The sequence below is a fragment of the Panthera onca genome, chromosome A1, assembly GCF_046562875.1.
Source record: "Panthera onca isolate mPanOnc1 chromosome A1, mPanOnc1 haplotype 2, whole genome shotgun sequence".
Classification (NCBI taxonomy): domain Eukaryota; kingdom Metazoa; phylum Chordata; class Mammalia; order Carnivora; family Felidae; genus Panthera; species Panthera onca.
The window spans coordinates 168781189-168800716 of NC_138339.1; the positions used below are offsets into that span (position 1 = coordinate 168781189).

At 39.2% G+C, this 19528-nt stretch overlaps 1 protein-coding gene across 7 annotated transcripts in view; it reads left to right on the forward strand.

Annotated features, from left to right (window-relative positions):
* Positions 1–19528, forward strand: part of NALCN (sodium leak channel, non-selective) — a 324113-nt gene that overhangs the window by 195534 nt on the left and 109051 nt on the right. For all 7 annotated transcript variants that reach the window (XM_060636745.3, XM_078432139.2, XM_060636746.3 and 4 more), the window contains one exon: positions 11346–11420. In XM_060636745.3, coding sequence (XP_060492728.1) covers positions 11346–11420 — 75 coding nt within the window. The remainder of the gene's footprint in view (positions 1–11345; positions 11421–19528) is intronic.

The window sequence follows — 19528 nt, forward strand, 5'->3', positions numbered from 1 at the left end:
TGAAAATGAGGGTAACGATGCCCCACATACCTACTTTCCAAGATGCCATCTACATGGGAGCTGTATTTTGGGGGATGTATTAGCCATGGGATAAGAGGGTGATCACAGCTATCACCAACACTGAGTTTAAATAAGATGTTGTGTGCATTTAAAGCTATACATTTGTAAAGGCTAAACATTTAATATGTTCAGGTGCTTTTAATTTACAGAAGTAAAGTATTACTGATCAATTTAAAGCATCATTGATGCCCATTCCTAGACCGAGTCCTTCTCTGCTTTAATGTTTCCTTCTTCTGCCGCACCATGTCTCCCAGATAATGACTGGGATGTATTTGGTATGAATCTATCGTCCAGTTTTAAATCATATTTTACTGAATTTAACATGCTATTAACTATAGGAAGACTCTTATTTTGGCTAACATTAACAAGAAACAACAATTAAACCAAACACACATAGATAAGTTGCATGCCAGTTTTATTTAGACTGTTGAAATGTAAAAATAAACGTGTGTCTAAAAATCAATGAAATGAAGTAGTTTCCCACATATATATGTATCCATCAAAAATATGTAATGTTTTAAATTTAAGGTTATAACCTACAAACAGTGTATACCATTAGTTTTTAAGATTTATATTAATTTTCCAGTTGAGAAGCTATGCTCCAGTGCCCTGATGGATGTCCCTGGGACACATGTCCCTGTACACTTTTCTCACTGCTATGGCCACATAGCACGCTGAGACCAAGTCATATTTGATCATTGTTTCCCTCCTTAAGATCATTAGTAGCAGCAATTTTCAGGGTAAATGGGATCAAACTCCACACACATTCCCCAAATACTGTTTTTGAAATCTTTTTATCCTAATGTACATAAAGTTCATTAGTATATATAATCATGAATATATGGAATATGACTGACTGTCATATTTGTTTATCAGTCCTTTCTGGTGGATATTTAAGTTGTATTCCAATGTTTTGCCCTCACAATGTTGCAACTAATACATGTGTACATTGTGTCCACTTGTGTGAGTGTTTCTCTAGGTTATATGCCAGAAAGTAGAACTCCAGATCCTGGATCCTGTCCAGATGGCTCTATAGCATGGGTCTGCAAGCCCATATATCAAATCTGGTCCACAGGCTTTATTTATACAGCCCTTGAGCAATGCACAGGAGTGGTTTGTGCATTTTAAAATTACTATATAAGTACGCATAGAACATCATCAGTGTTGCCTCTCGGCCCTCAAAACCTAAAATATTCACTGTAGGGACCTGACACTTGCTGAGTAGTAGCTCACCCTCCCAAGTGCCGCAGTTGAGAACCCCATGTTCTTCCTTCCTCATGTATAGTTGACGTGGTTAGGTTTAAGATTATGACAGTCTGATGAGTTGGATGGTAGTATCACTAGGCCTTTAGCTTGCATTTTTGCATTTCAGTAGTTGTTGATAAGGGAGCACTTCTTCATATGCTTACTGGCCATCTTTGTGACTCACCCAATCATATTGTAAGCTTTACCAGTTTTTCTAAAAGCTAGTTGGTCTTTTTAGAATGCATTTGTCGGAGTACTACATATCCTGTGGGATAGTAGTCCCGTGACTGCTGTAGGAGTTGCAAATTTCCTCTGTTAGGCAGCATTTTGTTATTTCAATTTGTCTCTGATGGCTTTTGACATTATATTTTGACATGGTCAAAACCATCCGTTTTTCACTTATGGTCAATATTTATTCTGGACTCATGCTTAGGAAATTCTTTCCCACCCTGATGTAGGAAAAATATTCTCCTCTGTCTTCTAATTGTTTTAAATTTCTGGTCTTTAAGGAATCTTAACGTACTGCTTGTATATAGTGTGAGCCAGATAAAATACACTGCTGCAAGAAAACTCAAATTGGTTTTTCTTGACCAGATTTATGTGAAGTGTTTTAAGCTTTGAGATATTTGGTTGGGTTCTCTGATTATGAAATCTAAAGCCAAAAGGACAACTACTCAGATTTTTTAAATTTATAAATTTTTTTTAATGTTTTTAATTTTTTTAAGTTTATTTATCTTGAGAGAGACAGAGCAAGCTAGAGAGACATAGACAGAGACAGAGACAGAGAAAGAGAGAGAGAATCCCAAGCAGGCTCTGCACTGTCAGCATGGAGCTCCAGTGTGGAGTTCGAACCCATGAACCACAAGATCACGATCTGGCCGAAACCAAAAGTCGGACACTTAACCGACCAAGCCTCCCAGGCGCCCCTATAAATGATTTTTTTTTTTAATGAGAGCTAATTAATTCAGTGAAAGAAGGCACTCCACAAGACATGAAATCTGAGTGTCCGTTTCATACTATACTACCCAAAAAGTCTTGGGACCAAAGTCACTTTGCCAGTTCACTTGAGATTTTGCCTAAAACGTGATCAGCAGTTGCTCTGCTTCTCTGGACATCCTCCAACCCACAGTCACTATGACAGGCTCTACAATGTTAGCCCAATCTGCTTTAGCCCAGTTTTCCTGAATCTCAACTGCTATGTCTAAGTACTAACCTACATCCTGGCCAGCTTGGCAAAGAGCTCAATCCCTGCCCTTTTTGAGCCTATACCTAGTACAGAAGTAGGACAAGTAAACACAGACCAACCAGCCAACCAACAAACAAATAAAACCTGTGATTTAAGACCTACTGATGCAAGTGAGAAAAGGCTGTGGCTTGCCTTCTATTAGGGCCCACATAATACTTCTGATTCCTGCTCATTCCAGCCCTACCTGATCTGAAATAGTTAAAATATTGGCAGTAAAACAGCTGGAGACAGTCTGTGGATTGACAGATAAAATATGTGGATGGAGGCCCTAGGCCTGTGTTAAATATGCATCACATCCCCTTAAAATCCAAACACAAGTTAAAATCTCCATTCCATAAGCCTGTCTTTAGGCTTGAACTTAATTAAAATGAGCATTTTTCTTAAATTGTATGCTTCTTTTTGCAAAATACTACAAAGCATTTTAATCCAAATGAAAAAAAAAAAAAGTCCACATAAATATACAAGCTCTGATTTGTTTTTTATCCACACTGGCCAAGTCGTGCTGCACAAGCCAGGGAGTCCCTGATTTAGTCTTTTCAAGGACAGGCATATGCCAGGCAGCAAAATAAGAAAAAAAAATGTTTGGCTGCAGTTTGTTCTGGAATAAAAAACAGCAGGCTATTCCATCGCCCCCTGGGGGCACCAATTTGTCAGCCCACAATGAAAATCAAGCTTAAGTGTATAGCAAATGCATATTCATAACCATTATCTATTGTCTCTTTAAAATGTCTCTCTCATCCACCAGGTATTTATTCTGTATTTCTGTCCTGACTGATTGCGGTTTGCCCAGTGCTTGTGAAATTCGTCTCCCCCCCCCCACCCCCCACTTTTGCCAATGATTAGGCGATAAGGACTATTGAAGACTTACCCAGTTGAAAGACTCTATTTTTTTTTTTTTTGCTCAGTGTTTTTCCCTTTATTATTGTTTCAAAGGAAAGCCCTGTGATGTGAATACTGAAAGAGAGAAAATGTAATTAAGCGTTCATTGTGGATAGTCTTTTTGTTACCTTTGAAGTGCTTAAATTAACACAGCAATCTCTTGATTTTGCTTCTGTAGTGGCAGTTTTCTGAGAATAGTCATATTTTGCTAACAAAAATGGCATTCCAAAGTGTAAATTAAATAACTTGATTTTATAGAATTCATTTAAAAGTGCATCTGTGTTGAGCATACCCCATTTTACATTGCTCTGATTGCATTTGACTTTTTGTTGACCTGTGTGAAAAACGAGATTGTTTCCAACACAGCTTGTGAGACAACTTAGGATAGTGTGATTCTAAATGGTAAAAAGGAAAAAGAAAAACACGGGATTATGGGGTGTTGACCAGGTGCCTGCTGTAGTCCTGTTGTATGCTCGAAAATAATTTTTAAAAAGGAATTATTAATAAAGCTCATTGTAGAGAGAGAAATAAAACTAAAGGTGACATTTCAGCTAATGGGCTATTGTTAAGCTGCATCAGAAGGAAAAGAAAGTAGTACAAGTTAACTTTGAAGAAGTGGGAAGGGAACGGGGAAGATTTCGAGGACAAGGACAGGACTATATGCAGAGTTAGAGAAAATGCAAAATAGAGGTAGACATTCTCAGCCAAGAAAACCCACTCAAAAAATGGTAAGGCCACCCTCTTTCAAAATAAACCATGACTTTCAGTAGTCTGAGTCATGCTGACCCAAAAGTCGAGTCTTCGGTAGAGGAGAACCTTGTTGTGCTGGGCAAAATGGTCTTGTCACAAGAAAACTGGAGGCAATAACGATACTGGGGAACACACCTGCTTCCGTAATTTGTCAAATTGTGCTAAAATGTGTTCTGGGTAAAAGGAAGGAAAACAGATTAATTGTCTATGGTTGAATGTATAAAACTTAAACCATAGCAAATACCTAGTAAACCCTTAGCTCAGGAGAATCTGGCTCTTTCAGTACAATGTAAGGAGTGAGAACAGCAGTTAGAGAAGGATAGAGAGGCCATAAGATTTAATGGTAGCTGAACACCTGTTAAGACACTGGAACAGGAGCCATATTGAACCCAGAAATGGGTGCTTTGAAATCCACTAAGCTAGAAGTTCAAAAATCTCACTAGTATGTTGGTATGTCATTCATAAAAATTCTAGGAACGAGATTGGATGGCCCCCCAGAGATTTAATATGGCATTTTCCCCACTAAATATATTCTCAGTGCTAAAAATATCTTGAGCAAACTAGAAGAATTTGGTACCTGTGATATTTTAATAGTTATTCTACACTTTTTCATTGAAATTGGTGATTTGTAGTGTATCAGTATTGCTCATAAATAAGGACGTACATGTATTACATCAGTTGTATATTACATAGTAGAACAAAGACTTGTGTTGCTTATTAATATAATGGAAAGTTATATAGCTCTCTTAAAAAGTGACTAGTAGCCAATGCCCAAAAATATACAGATGAACTTCTTTTTCTAAAGCATTGAACAAATTAAATACCACTGTGTTGAAAGTATATGTGTGCCCTAACAAAGCTCAAGAGAAAATGAAAGGATAGACCATTAGCCTCTTTTGCCCCTGAAAGTACATCATTCAGAAAAATTGTGATGTAGTATTCTGTGCCACATTATAAATTCAAGTATTATGTAAATCCAAATATTAAAAAAAAAGTAAATCAAGCAGAGCAGGTTAATTGCATAATTTAGAACTGGCCAAGTGTAAAGGTAAAAGCGTTCCACGGAAATGAGGAAGCTCTTGTGAATCAATGTGGTGAGTCCCTGTAAAAAACCTATTTATTCTAGCAATAACATTTTAATATACACCTGTGATTCACACATATTGGCTACGGAAAACCCTTTGGCACAGCACATGTGGCGCCTGTGGGTAAACACTGACTGAAAATAAGATTCAGACGTCAATGTAATTGGTTCAGATTCCTATAAGCATCACCTCAGCTTTCTATAAAAACAGAACAAAAAAGTGCAAAAGGAAACTGGGAGAACTGGGAACGGTTCTTGCTTTCAGAACTAGGATTTGTCCCCCAATCCTATGACTTTGTCAGGGCAGTGGAGGGGTTGGGGTTTTGGAATAGCCTACACCAGATCAGCATCCCACTCAGCCCAACTGTGCACAGCACCGGGTCTGTAGGAAAAGAGTGTCTCACTGACAACGTGAATTAAATAAAACAGGAGCCGAGCTGCCACCCTCCCTTCACTTCTATTTCTTTATCACAGTGGTTATTGCCACCTTAGTCGAGTCTGAGAAAAGAACCACAAAGTAATTCTCACCTCCTTGCAATCGGCCACAGCTCAGCCCTGCCTCTCCTGCACCTTCTGTTTCCATTCCAACCAGGCAATCAAAGCCAGACGTCGTCGGTCACCTCTCACTCTAAGTGCCAAGGTGCCACCTTATCACAGTGCCTGGCAACAAGGACCAGGCTAAAAGTCCGTATCCAAATGGAGTTTGGGGAGGATATGAGAGCTCCACACAGATTTTTCAATACAGATTCTGCATGCGCCATCATGTTGTCAGGTTAATTAAGCAGCAACACCTAAACAAAGATATTTGTTGAATGAACTTAGGTTTCATGACAGTTGAAAGCAAGCTTTCAACTTTCTTTTACATTATTCTTGAATTTGTTGTCCAAACCCCTCCCAGCTGCTTCGTCCTGTGGGCGTGGGCCTTTCAATCCTCAGAGCCCTTTCATCGAGTTTGCTAGCAAAGCCAAAGCTTTTCCTTTTGGAGTCTTGCCTTCTCTCTACCTTGAAAGCCAAACTCCCAGCTACATGGGAAACCTTATATATTTAATTTTTTTTTTTTTTTACATTTTATTTATTTTTGAGAGAGCGAGAGAGAGACAGAGCCCAAGTGGGGGAGGGGCAGAGAGAGAGGGAAACACAGAATCCGAAGCAGGCTCTAGGCTCCGAGCTGTCAGCACAGAGCCCAACGCGGGGCTCGAACCCACAAACCATGAGATCATGACCTGAGCCAAAGTCAGACACCCAACCGACTGAGCCACCCAGGCGCTCCAAAACCTTATATACTTAATAGCCCTTTGTCAAACTGTACTTTATGCTGTGTAGTTACTGTTTCAATGAACCAATTTAAAATAACTACATTATGCATTAAAAATTACATTTGGGAGGACAAATTTAACAGAGAGGAAGCAAATGTCATCGCTTAGTGATTATTACAGCCTCCCTCTCATACCTGCCAACCTCCCAGCCTCCCTTGGTGGCATTTGGGCCAACTGCCACCCCTCCATCCTACCTCTCTGGCCTCTGGTGGCAGTGCTCTGTGATACTTAACTGCTCACCTGGCCCCTAATAAGCCACATGTTCCCAAGGCCTTGTCTTTGCTCATGCCACCTGGAAATCCGTTCTCATAATTCTCTTCCTGCCAAAATCATCTTTTCTCCTTAGTATCTTGATATCTTAGTAGCACAGGGTTGGACCCTATCAGTGTCTCACAATCTTAAATAAGTAGCACTCAGAAGACACACCGAGGCCTATTGTCCCAGATCAGCTCTCAGAAATCTAAATGCTCAGATGGCACAGAACTAAATGTGTGATACTCTGATTGGGCTTAGTTTCTGGTCCTCAGTCTTCACATTGGTATGAGCCTCACTCTCAACCCCTGCTCCAACTTTGCTTCACATTCCTCCTTTCTGACAAGGAATGACATTTTCCAGGATGGAGCTTGAGGGAAGCAGGGGGGTGCAGCAGAGGGCGGCGGCCACACTCAGGGGCAGCAGCAGTAGTGGTGCCAACCTGGGCGTGTTCAGCATCCATGACTTGGCCCCCACTTCTCACCAGAACTTGGCAAGAGGTAGCCTTGCTGGAGGTCCTGCATGGACAGGGGGTGGCCTGCACAGAGTTGGAGGTCTGGGAAGTTCTGGGAAGAGAGGGGAGGCCTGAGAGAGGCTCAGAAACAAATCTCTCTCTGTTCCCACCTGGAATGGAAGAACTTCTCAGCTTTCCTGAGAGTTGAGAGCCAGTGCATAGGAACAGCATTAGTGTAAGAGCAATGTCCCAAGCTGGAGACTAGATGGAGAGTAGAGGGCATAAATGGAGACCCCCAAAAAGATACATCCACGTCCTGACTCCCAGACCTGTGAGTTTGGCCTTATTTGGAAAAAGGGCCTTTGCAGATGTAATTAAATTAAGGTTCTTGACATGAGACATCCTAGATTATCCAGGTGAGTCCTAAATCCAATGACAAATGTCCCTACGAGAAACAAAATAAGGACAAGACACAGGAAGAAAGAGAAGACCACATGAAGACAGAGGTGGAGGCTGGAGCGATGCCATCACAAGCTAACTAGCACCTGGCACCACTGGAAGATGGAAGGCAAGGTTCACCCTCCCCTGGAGTCTCTAGAGGGAGCGTGTTCCTGCTGACAACCTGATTTTGGACAATGGCCTCCAGAACAATCATAGAATACACTTATGTTGTTTCCAGCCACTAAGCTTGTACAACTCATTACAGCAGCCCTAGGAAACTAACACAAGGGGTGTCACTGAGATTCAGATCTTAGTAGGAGCTGCAGGAGCTGAGGTGGTGACCAATTCAGCAGAGGCCCCCAAAACAAGCACTATCACTGTCCCTGAAAGTGGACAGAGGACAGGCCACATGGCCACAGTGGACCAGACCTGATGAGAAGCACATCATTGACCTTCGGCCAACAAAAGGAATATTTATTCAAATGTAACTGAGTTTTGAAAGACTAAATTGAATTGATATAGCAAGATGCAGCTTTCAGCCATCAGCACAAATGGAGGGTTTATGGACTAAATTCAATTCATGTGTAGAAATATCAAGAAAATTATTTTAGTTTTTGCATATCTAAGTTTATGACTGTATACTTTCATACAGGCTGCACCAAACCACAGGGTTGTTGGGAGAAGATTAAACAGAAAAAGCGATAGCTGCAATTCGTTGAGCTTTTGTTGTTTTATCCATAATATTTCACAGACAAGGGCCCTGAAACTCAGTGTCTGGTCGCTAACTGAGGTCTCCCACCACAGTGCTCTTTCTCCCAGGCCGCCCACCTACAGCAACCCAGTTGAACTGTGAACCTCATAGCAGTGAGCTCAATATCATATTTATATTCCTGACCAGGCAGTGTCTGACACATCGATGGAGCCCAATCAACTGCTTGTCGAATTTAATCGAATAACATAACCTCACTGTCCTTAAGTAGCCTGCCATCTGTCTGGTGTTAGGAAAATCATTAAAAGTAAAATATCCTGCCAACCCAGAAAACATCTCCATCAAGGTAGACGAGAAAGAAAACAGTTTTATTATTGAATAATCACTAAGCCAGACGGCAGTGGGCATCACAGGCAACCCACTAAAGAGACCACAAAGACAAAGCAATTTCACCTTGTATATATATTACATCTGTGTTCTCAAGATGAAAATAGTTAGGCCTCACATAAGAAGACTTGACAGGATCATTTATTAAATAGAGTTCCCCCTAAATTCACCTGGTAATTGGGGTGGCCATCTGTGGTAGCTAATTACCTTTATCTAGAAGAAAAAGAAAACTTCTCATCTCTTCAAGACAAGTAGGTACTTTTGGAATGTGGAGCCAGGTTGCTAAGTGACACTCCCATCGCTCCCCGCCCCCCTGCCCTGCCCCAGAAGAAGGGAGAAGGGAATGATAGATAGGGTGCTGTTTGGCTAGTGTTTATATATCAAAAAGGTCACCCCCCTCCCAAGAAAACCATTCTTGGGTTGTAAAATAAGTGCTGTGTATACATCAAAGGGGGATGCGAAGAATCTACAAAGTCATGTTTTCTAAAAGGAAATGCTCTAAGAAAAGGAAGGAGAACAGTCACTTTTATCATGGAGGAAATTTTTTTTCTTTTTAGATTCGTGTTTGTCCTTTAGTGGGGAGATAGGAAAACTGGTTAAATTAGACCCAGCAGCGCCTGCGTAAGTGCCCGATGAGAAATAGAAATGGTGAAGGATGGCACTTCCTCGAGGCAGGAGACCCTCTGGTGGACATCTCTGAATTTGGAGTGAGATTGTAGGGGAAGGTAGATTCCTCCTCTGATATTGCTGTTGATGAGAATATCAAGGTCAGGCAAGGGGACTACACTTCAAGGGAACTATGAATGGTCCTGTTGAGAATAATGTCTGGTTAGAGAAAGAATAATATATCTGTGCCCAGATGCCCATGGTGTGGCAGACATGGTGACATCAGTAAAAATCTGTCATCTAGATGATTCTGTATCTTCTTTAAGTTCTGGTAGGATCCCAAAGGACATGGCTTTTAAACAGAAATATATTGGCACTTCTCCCAAGCCAAGCATACACTGTCAAAATTTAATAATATTTGGAAGCTTTTTTCTCCTTGTTATATACCCATGGAACTTGGAAAAGAGCTAGCTATTAAATTTTGCATAATAAATCTCTCTGGTACTTAAAAGTCATGACTGAATTGCCTTAACTTTTTTACCTTCTTGCTTAACCCTCCAATATTAACAGATGGGAATAATTTCTTAAGAGGGAAATTGAAAGGAGGAACATAAATTAGGGATGAAAAAGATTATCAAATGAATGTGGAACTTTAGAGAATTCAAACTTGAAAAGGGACTAAATATTAAATATTTTTAAAAATTCTACTTTTTTGTTGCTTTCTTTTACTTTAATTACCCATTCCAAAAAAGAAGCATATGCTTTTTTTTTAAGTTTGTGCAATGTGGTGAAATACAAAGAAAAGGGGAAAGACTGTTTTTCACAAAAGCAGGCATCATTAACATCTCTAAAGTGCCTCCTTCTGGCATTTTCTCTATTGTTCTTCTTTGTTTCTTGTTGCACTTCTACCATGTATACTGTTATTTAATGTTGTAATGTGAGCATTTTTTCAATACTATTAAAATTCATGAGTGCATTAGTTATTTATTGCTGTATAATAAGTTATGAACAATTTAAGAGCTTACAGCAATAAACATTTATTTCTCACTTTTTCTATGGGTCAGGAATCTGGAACAGGCTGAACTGAGTGATTCTAGCTCGGAATGTCTCATGAGTTTGGAGTCAAGATGTTGATGGGGCTGCAGTTGAACAACTTGACAAGAGCTGGAGGACCAGTTTCCAAGATGGATCACTCACATGGTGGGAGGCTTCAGTTTATCACCACATGGACCTCTTTAGGCTGCTTGTGTGTCCTCATAACATGGTACCTGGCTTCCACCAGAGTGAGTGATCCAACAAAGAGTAAACTGAAACCCACAATGTCTTTCATCACCTGGTCTTATTAATAAATCGCACACAATCATTTCCGTAACATATTCAATAGACCAACCATATTCAGCTTGGGAGGAGGCTCACAAGAGTGTGAACACCAGGGGGTCCTCTTAGAGACCAGCTACCACAATGGGAATTTTTAATGGTTGTGTGATTTTTGTAATAGAGACCTGTATAATTGTATTATCTGTCTGTCAAGCACCTTTGTATATAAAGCTTTTTATTAATACTCCAAATTATTTCCTTGGATATAGTCTCAGAAGTGGGACTGTTGAGTTATAAAAAAATAATTCTCAATTTCCATTTTAAATTGGTTTCACAAAACAAAATAATATTTTATATTATTTCAGTTAGCATATACATTGCCTTTAACATATTCATGATAAATACCTTAAAATTCTTATGCAGTGCTTCACAACTACATGTTCATTTTTCATTTAATGCATTCTATATGGTGTATTTTTTAGGCAGAAATTCTATAGCATATATATATATATATATATATATATATATATATATATATATATAGTATTTTGATACTTACGGCATGTGGGTTTTTTCATTGTTATTTAACCATTTTATAGATCCTCCTGAGTTTGTTTGTTGCTGTTATTTTGGACAACTTAGAACTTGATGAAGATCTTAAGAAGCTTAAACAAGTAAGTAATGTATGGGGAATTCTTTAACTCTGAATTAAAAAAAATAAGGGTAAAATATGTGCTTACAGATAATGTTATAAATAGAGCTAGCTTCAAAGTAAGAAAAATAGTTTAATAAATTAAGGCAGTCTATGTTGGCAGAATTTTCTTGTGTTTGACTTTTATCCATTATCCACAAAAAAAAAAAAAGTTTTCTTGGCTCTAGAATTATCCTAGGAATATTTTTAAATTACTCTTGTGAGTAAAAGTAAGATGCACATAGTATAGGAAATTGGACTGGTGACTGTTCCCCTTCTGTCATCACATAAAGGTTGTTTGATAATGAAATGCTTCAGGGCCAGATTGCCATTTTGCATAATTGTGTGTAATACTCTTGAACATCATCATAAAAATATTAAGCATCAACTTGCCTGACCTCTAGACACTAAAAGAGAATTTAGTCTTGGCGCCCATAGTCATTATAAGAAATGGAATAGAATAAATGATCAACTGTGTGCCCAGTTATGTATGAAAACAGATTGGATGTTATGGCATTGATAATCATACTCCAAAAATGTAAATGAAAATGTGTGAAGGTTATATGGCTGATGGCAGAAAGATGACAGGCATGATGGACCATTCTCCTAGTTTCTGTTACATGGAAGATGCTTGGCATACACATATGGTTCTATCAAAGAGTAGAGACCCTTTGAAAAGTAGAGTTGGTGTGAGTGAAGGTCAGTGGATAAGATATTCTTTTTTTATTGCAATATAGTTGGCATACAATGTTGTATTTGTTTCAGGTGTGCAACAAAGTGGTTCAACAATTCTATATATTATGCAATGCTCACCACAAGTGTAGTTACCATCTGTCACCATACAAAGTTATTACAATATTATTGAACATATTCCCTATGCTCTACTTTTATCTTCATGGCTTATTTTATAACAGGAAGTTTGTACCTCTAAATCTCCTTTATTAACTTTGCCCTCCCCCCCCCCCCCCCCCGCCCCAGCAACCACCAGTTTGTTCTCTGTATTTATGAATCTATTTCTGGGGGTTTTTTTGTTTGTTCATTTGTTTTGTTTTTTAGCTTCTGCGTATAAGTGAAATCATATGGTATTTGTCTTTCCCTGTATGACTTATTTCACTTAGCATAATACCCTCTAGCTGCATCCATATTGTCACAAATGGCAAGATCTCATCCATTTTTGTACCTAAGTAATATTCCATTGTATATATATACCACCTCTTCTGTATCCATTCATCTATCGATGGACAGTTGGATTGCTCCCATATTTTAGCTATTGTAAATAGTGTTGCAGTAACCATAAGGGTGCGTACATCTTTTCAAATTAGTGTTTGTGTTTTCTTTGGGAAAATACCCAGTAGTGGAATTACTGGATCATATGGTAATTCTATTTTCAATTTCTTGAGGAACCTCCATACTGTTTTCCAGAGTGGCCGCACCAGTTTGCATTCCCAAAAACAGTACATAAGGGTTCATTTTTTCCAACTTTGTTGTTTCTTGTGTTTTTTTTTTTTTACGTTAACCATTCTGACAGGTGTGAGGTGATATCTCATTGTGCATGTCCTTGATGATGAGTGATGTGCCACATCTTTTCATGAGCTGGCCACCTAGATGTCTTCTTTGGAAAAATGTCTATTCAGTTTCTCTGGCCATTTTTTAACCAGATTGTTCGGTTTTGGGGGATGTTGAGTTGTATAAGTTCTTTATATATTTTATATTTAACCCCTTATTGGATGGATCATTTGCAAATATCTTCTCCCATTCAGTAAGTTGCCTTTTCATTTTGTTGATGATTCCTTTTGCCATGCAGAAACCTTTTAGTTTGATGCAGTCCAATAGTTTATCTTTGCTCTTCTTTTCCTTGCCTGAGGAGGGAGGTAAGATATTCTTGGATCACGCTCCCCAGCACTGCAAGAATAATAATTGAGATGTTAATGAAAAACTAAGGCTAGAAAACAAGTCTTACCTGGAATTATAAGAAGGCCCTATACATTCAGAATTTTCAAATTGCATCTGACTTGTCTTTTTTTTTTTTTATGTTTAATGTTCATTTTTGAGAGAGAGAGAGAGACAGAGCACAAGCAGGGGAGGGGCAGGGAGAGAAGGAGACACAGAATCTGAAGCAGGCTCCAGGCTCCAAGCTGTCAGCACAGAGCCTGACACCGGGCTCAAACCCACAAACTGCGAGATCATGACCTGAGCCGAAGTCAGACAGTTGTCGACTGAGCCACCCAGGTGCCCTGGGTTTTATTTTTTCTTTAACGAAAGCAAAGACAGAACCTATTTAAAAGGTTCCCTTGTCATTTGCATATCCTAAAATCACTTTAGGCATTTCATCCTTTTACTTTTGTTTATCTCCAAAGTCTGTGCTTCTAACCAAGGGTAGTCAACAAAAGAAAAATATATATATATTTGATAGAAAGGATGCCCACTGTGAGCATATCAAGGAAGGATTTAAGTGTTTTCCTGTGCTTCAGCTACACAAGCAAAATGGCCCTCTGGGCATAGTGGAAATGATTTCTTCCAGATCTTTTCAGTTTGCAGCAACAGTGACAGATTATTCAAATGAGAGTTGGGAACTTCTCTTCTGCCACTGATGCAAATGCTTTATGCAGCTTCTAGTTATTGAAGAAACATATAATTAGTGAGTTCAAAAGTGAAAACTGACCCATATCATTAGACATAACCAGTGAAAATCTGCTGTTGGATAGCCACCTTAGTCCTTGCTTTACAAATCTGGTATTTAGATGTGGATTTTCCTGTGTGCAATGCTTACTATACATAGATTTTTAATGTCCTCTTTCTGAGGACATAAATATGTGTAGTCTATAGATAAAATGAAATCTATTTTATTTTCTTCAAATTGGTGCTACAGCCAGGTTCAATATGGTTTTAAATAACCATTGGCCAATTAAAATGCCATATAATTCCAGCCCACATTTTTTACTAGAAAGAAGTAAAATAAATCTATAGGCAATTTCTTTTCAAGTTTGTGAATTCAATCCTACTAATATTTTTGCAGTAAAATTCAAACCTACTAATATTTTTGCATATTATATATAGGATATATATATACACACACATTTTATCTGACCCCAAGTGAAAAACCAACAATAAAAAAATCAGGATTTTAACTGACATCTGACTTTCTTCTTAGTTTATACAGTTTTAGTAAACTAGACGGGGCTTTGCTTTAGGATCTATCATTAGTTATAAAATGGTTTTTGTTTAATCACTTGCTATATATTAGTAATGCTCTGTATTTCTGGAAATCCTATACATCAGAGCTAATTATTGGATTGTACCACCCTACAATTCGAAGTATCTTCTTTGAATATTTAGAGATATTTGAGCATTGAAAATCCCAACCATAAACAAAACGGCAAACTCATTTTCATTAGTACTTTTCACATTGTTCTTTGGCCATGACTGGACTAACACTACATACCTATTAAATTTATCAATTAATTCGTACACTAATTGCTGTGGACCAAAGATTATCTCACTAAACTAAAATGTTTACTGTTTTCTTCCATTTTGTATAAGAATATTTGTGTTTCATTACTTTCTACAAATTACATCATTTTTATACCCCCCCCCCCTTATTTCCAGTCATCTTGGTCTTTGAGATGAGGCTCATTTACATAGTTTCAAGAATACACTCACGTACACCCACACCCCCCCCCCAATGTACACACACTTGTATGTACTTTCACACACACGTGCATGTAATTATGTGAATACCTGAAATGGTAGCCTGTTTTTCAAAGCTTCTTACAGAACTCCATTACAAATATTCCCTGAAATCCCCATTTCGTTTTCTGTGTGTAGCCTCAGCCTTCAAAGGGTTTAAATTCCTATACTCTATTTTTACTATTCCCAGATAGAGAATAGAATGGGGAAGCTGTAAAAAATGTTTGATTTTCTTAATGTTTTAAGTTCCAGAAAGCATACATACTCCATAATCTGCCTTTGTTCAGTACAAACCTTTTTTCATCATTTATCCTTTCTGCCACTAATCTGTAGGTTCCTATAGCTATAGTAACATTTGTCAGACACTTTCAGTTCCAGGTGCTGTGTATGTTCATTTATTGAAGTTTCATGGCAACCATGTGATGTAGGTATTATTAATATATCCATCTTACAGATGGGGAAACTAAGGCACAGAGAAGTTAAGGAACTTGCCTAAGGTCACACAGAGAATACATGGCAGAGTTAGGATTTGAACCCAGGCAATTCAGACCTAAAGCCCAGGCTCCATGACTGAGTCACAGGAAAGCTGTATCAATGCCAAACATGAGTCATGCCTGTTGTGAATGTTAATTACTCGTCTATAAATAATCATGTTTTAGATGGCAGAAACATCAATATATATTCATGAAATAACTTGGTGTGAGGGGCAGTTTTCTGAGGAATGGAAGTGAATCAAGCAACCCAGTCATTAAAACTACCCAGGGGCGCCTGGGTGGCGCAGTCGGTTAAGCGTCCGACTTCAGCCAGGTCACGATCTCGCGGTCCGTGAGTTCGAGCCCCGCGTCAGGCTCTGGGCTGATGGCTCGGAGCCTGGAGCCTGTTTCCGATTCTGTGTCTCCCTCTCTCTCTGCCCCTCCCCCGTTCATGCTCTGTCTCTCTCTGTCCCAAAAATAAATAAAAAAAACGTTGAAAAAAAAAAAAAAAACTACCCAAAATAGTTCTTTGTTTCCCCTGGGAAAGCAGACGATCTAATCGGAGCCACAGGAGTTAGGACTTTTGCAGCAGGTAAGAGCTCAGAGGCTTACCACTCAGTACACGTGATGGCAGACTCTGCCCAAGGCACCTCTTCTCTCAGTGACCTTCTGGAGTAGCGATCCTCTTTAGACACAGACACAGTGTGCTTGCAGCATATTACATTTCAGCGATGCCTCTAGAGATTTTTAATGTGTTTTATTCTGATTGTGGTCAAAAAACAATTGTGTTAAAATGTAAATGCCGGTTCCTAGACATTTTTCAAGAGTAATAGAAACAAGTGTGAGTCACCTCTAACATACAGAGGTTAAATATGAAACACTAGACAAAGCTATTAGAAAGAGAAAGTCAGTTCTCATGCTTGGGAGAGGAAATATGACCTTGAAGGTGGACAGGGTAGGAGAAAGCTAAAAGGTACGGTGAAAAAACTAGAACAGAAGAGAAGAAGGAAGAAGTAAAGTAAGGCACTAGAAAATCATTCAAGATATGAAATCAAAGGAAAGAACACAGATTATGAATATAACAGGGATGAATGGGGAGCAATGGGGCCAAACCCTGAGTTAGGAAAGTGATAAAGTCAAATTGCCAGATGGCAAAGGACACCAGAACCCTTCAGGGAGAAGCTCAGGGAAGGCAAGTCAACACAACCAACTGTTGGTGGAATCCTAGAATCACATTCTTCTCAAGTACAAGCATCCTAGATCTCTTTTTCCCATGATTTTCTGGTAACCTCCTTGGACTTTGAGACAGTGGCTTCCACTTAGGGACCATCTTCAGGAGAAGAACTCTTCAGGAGAAAGTATGGAGCCAGTCACCATTTTTAACACTTGAGGAAGCCAAAAGAGAGTTGTGTGTGCACCCAATGTAAGACCAGATGTGCTAACTCAAATGCCAACTTTAATACTTTTAGTTGGAAATCTGCAAATCAAATTCTAGGTGGCAGTGAAGCTTCCCTAATGCTAATGCTCTGAAGTCTCTTCATAAATGCCTTCATTTTTTTTAAAGTTTATTTATTTATTTTGAGAAGGGGAAGGGACAGAGAGGGAGAGAGAGAATCCCAAGCAGGCTCCACACTGTCAGTGCAGAACCCGACTTGGGACTTGATCTCATGAGCCATGAGATCATGACCTGAGCCAAAATCAAGAGTTGGATGCTCAACTGACTGAGCCACCCAGGTGTCCCCCCATATGCCTTCTTTTAAGGGAAAGGAGAAAGCATTGAATTATTTATTACTTAATAAAGGTATTTTGAAACAGAAAAGTGTCTTTTTTTTAATAGAATTCAGAGCAATATACTAAAAGGGCCCCTTGGGGACACATTTGGAGAGGCTCTAATGTAAGTACCCATTCCCACCACACCTCCTCTCCACGGTATCACCAACATTGTGCCTTGATAGCCACTAAGGTAGCTTTATTTTTTCCCTCTTCAAAATAAATAATGTTCTAAAAAGTCATGACAGTGATGCTCCATATGAAACTCATTTTTTGCTTTCCCTGTGTGTTGCATATAAGACGCAACCGATTCCTGGAAGCGATATAGCAGTAACGATCCTTTCATAGCTCCCATACCTAATTAAATAGAGACCATGCTTTTCTTATCACTACCCTGAACCTCAGCCCAGACCTTGGAGATGGAGATAGATATAGATGCAGATACAGATACAGATACAGGTATAGATATAAATAAAGATATAGACATGTAATGGTTTTCTATATAAGACCAGAAAATTGACTAGAAATGGGGTTGTCCATGAATGTGTAATTGGGCTGCTGAGAAGCCAAATCAGTTTGCATAGAAGCTAAAAATCTCCTTGACCCAATGCTGTCCTCTGAACAGTAGTTCCAGGAGACGATGACTTTGATCCTCGGTGGTGCAGCAAAGACACTAGAGGTTGTAGGTGGAGTTTTTGCAAACTTTGAAAATGGGGAGACTCCTCACAGCTTTAATGATTTTTGCAAATTCAGTGGAAGACAGATATAAAGGGCTTTCTTTCAAGCAGTATAAAATTCATTCAACTGTGAGGGGGAAAAAAGCCCACAGAGAAGCCTCAGGGAAAGAATCATTGGAAGGGGAAGTATAGATAGTCTATTTAGATTAAATTCCATCCTCTGAAATCAAAACTGTTTCCCAGTGTGTTATCAAGTCTCATTTGAATTCTGGTTCAAACTTGATGATGTTTGGTCTTTGGTGATGTCCACTGCATAGTGAGGATGGACGTGTAGAGGAGCTTTTCTCTCGTGTAAGTGTGATTTAAAAAAAAAAAAACATATTCTCTTTAAAATGTGAGCTCTGGGGTCATGTTTCTCGTTAGCCTTACCTGGGCGCTTTCCTTTTCATGTCTGCCTTGTGTCCATACTGAGGTCCTTCCAGATGGAGGGCAGTTGCATGGAGATAGGGTATTGGGGAGTGTGCGATTCGGCTCAGCACTGGTTGCTGTCTCCTGATCTGGGTCAGGCCTTCAGTCTTCCTGGTTTTGGGTCCATGAGTAAATTTGTTTAAACAAGTGTAACATAAAAGAGAGACATAACTGCTGTGCTGGTAAATATCACATACTGAAAACTACCTCGTGCAAGGTACTGCATGTTAAATTATTGCATTTTATGCTGGAGATTACAGACGCAGAAACTAACACTCAAAGGAGTATATTTCTTGCCAAATTTCATACAGTTTGTAAGTGGAAATGACCTGGGCTCTCTCACTCTAATCCAATGTCCTCACCAAAGGACGTCATGATGCCTGCTCAGAGAACCAGTTCATTCATTCATTATGAGATGTGAGTCTAGAAAGTGGGTTAGATGATGTACTTACATCTATGGATTAGCATATTCTCTCACTGTGGGTGTATACACTGAAGGTCAAATCATAATCAGAACATAGCATAATAAGCCAGGAATCGGTATGGGGGGTGGTGAGGGAGGAGGGCTGTGTGATTCAAATATGTAATGTCATCAGGCTAAGATTGTATGAGGTATCCCTTTTATAGATAGGAGGTTACTGCTCAGAGACTGTATCTACTCACTTCGTAATCCTGAGATCTGAGTACTCACCTATTATGCTTCAAACATTATGTTAGGGCCAAGGAACATAATGATGACCAAGATACTGTTCCTGCCTTAACTCACTTGTGAGGTGGTGGGAGAAAGTGACATGTAAATAGATGTTATGAGGGACTTGGGGAGCACATAGGAGCCATACCCAATTTTGATGATGAGATCAGAGACATTTTCTCACAAGTATGGTGTAGACTAAACTCTGATGGTCAAGCAATGCCTATCCAGGTGAAGGGGGTTAGGAGAAAGTGGCATGAGGAAGGGTACTCAGGACCAAAAGAACAGCAAGCTTTTTCTTTTGGCAAGAAAAAGCATAGTGTTT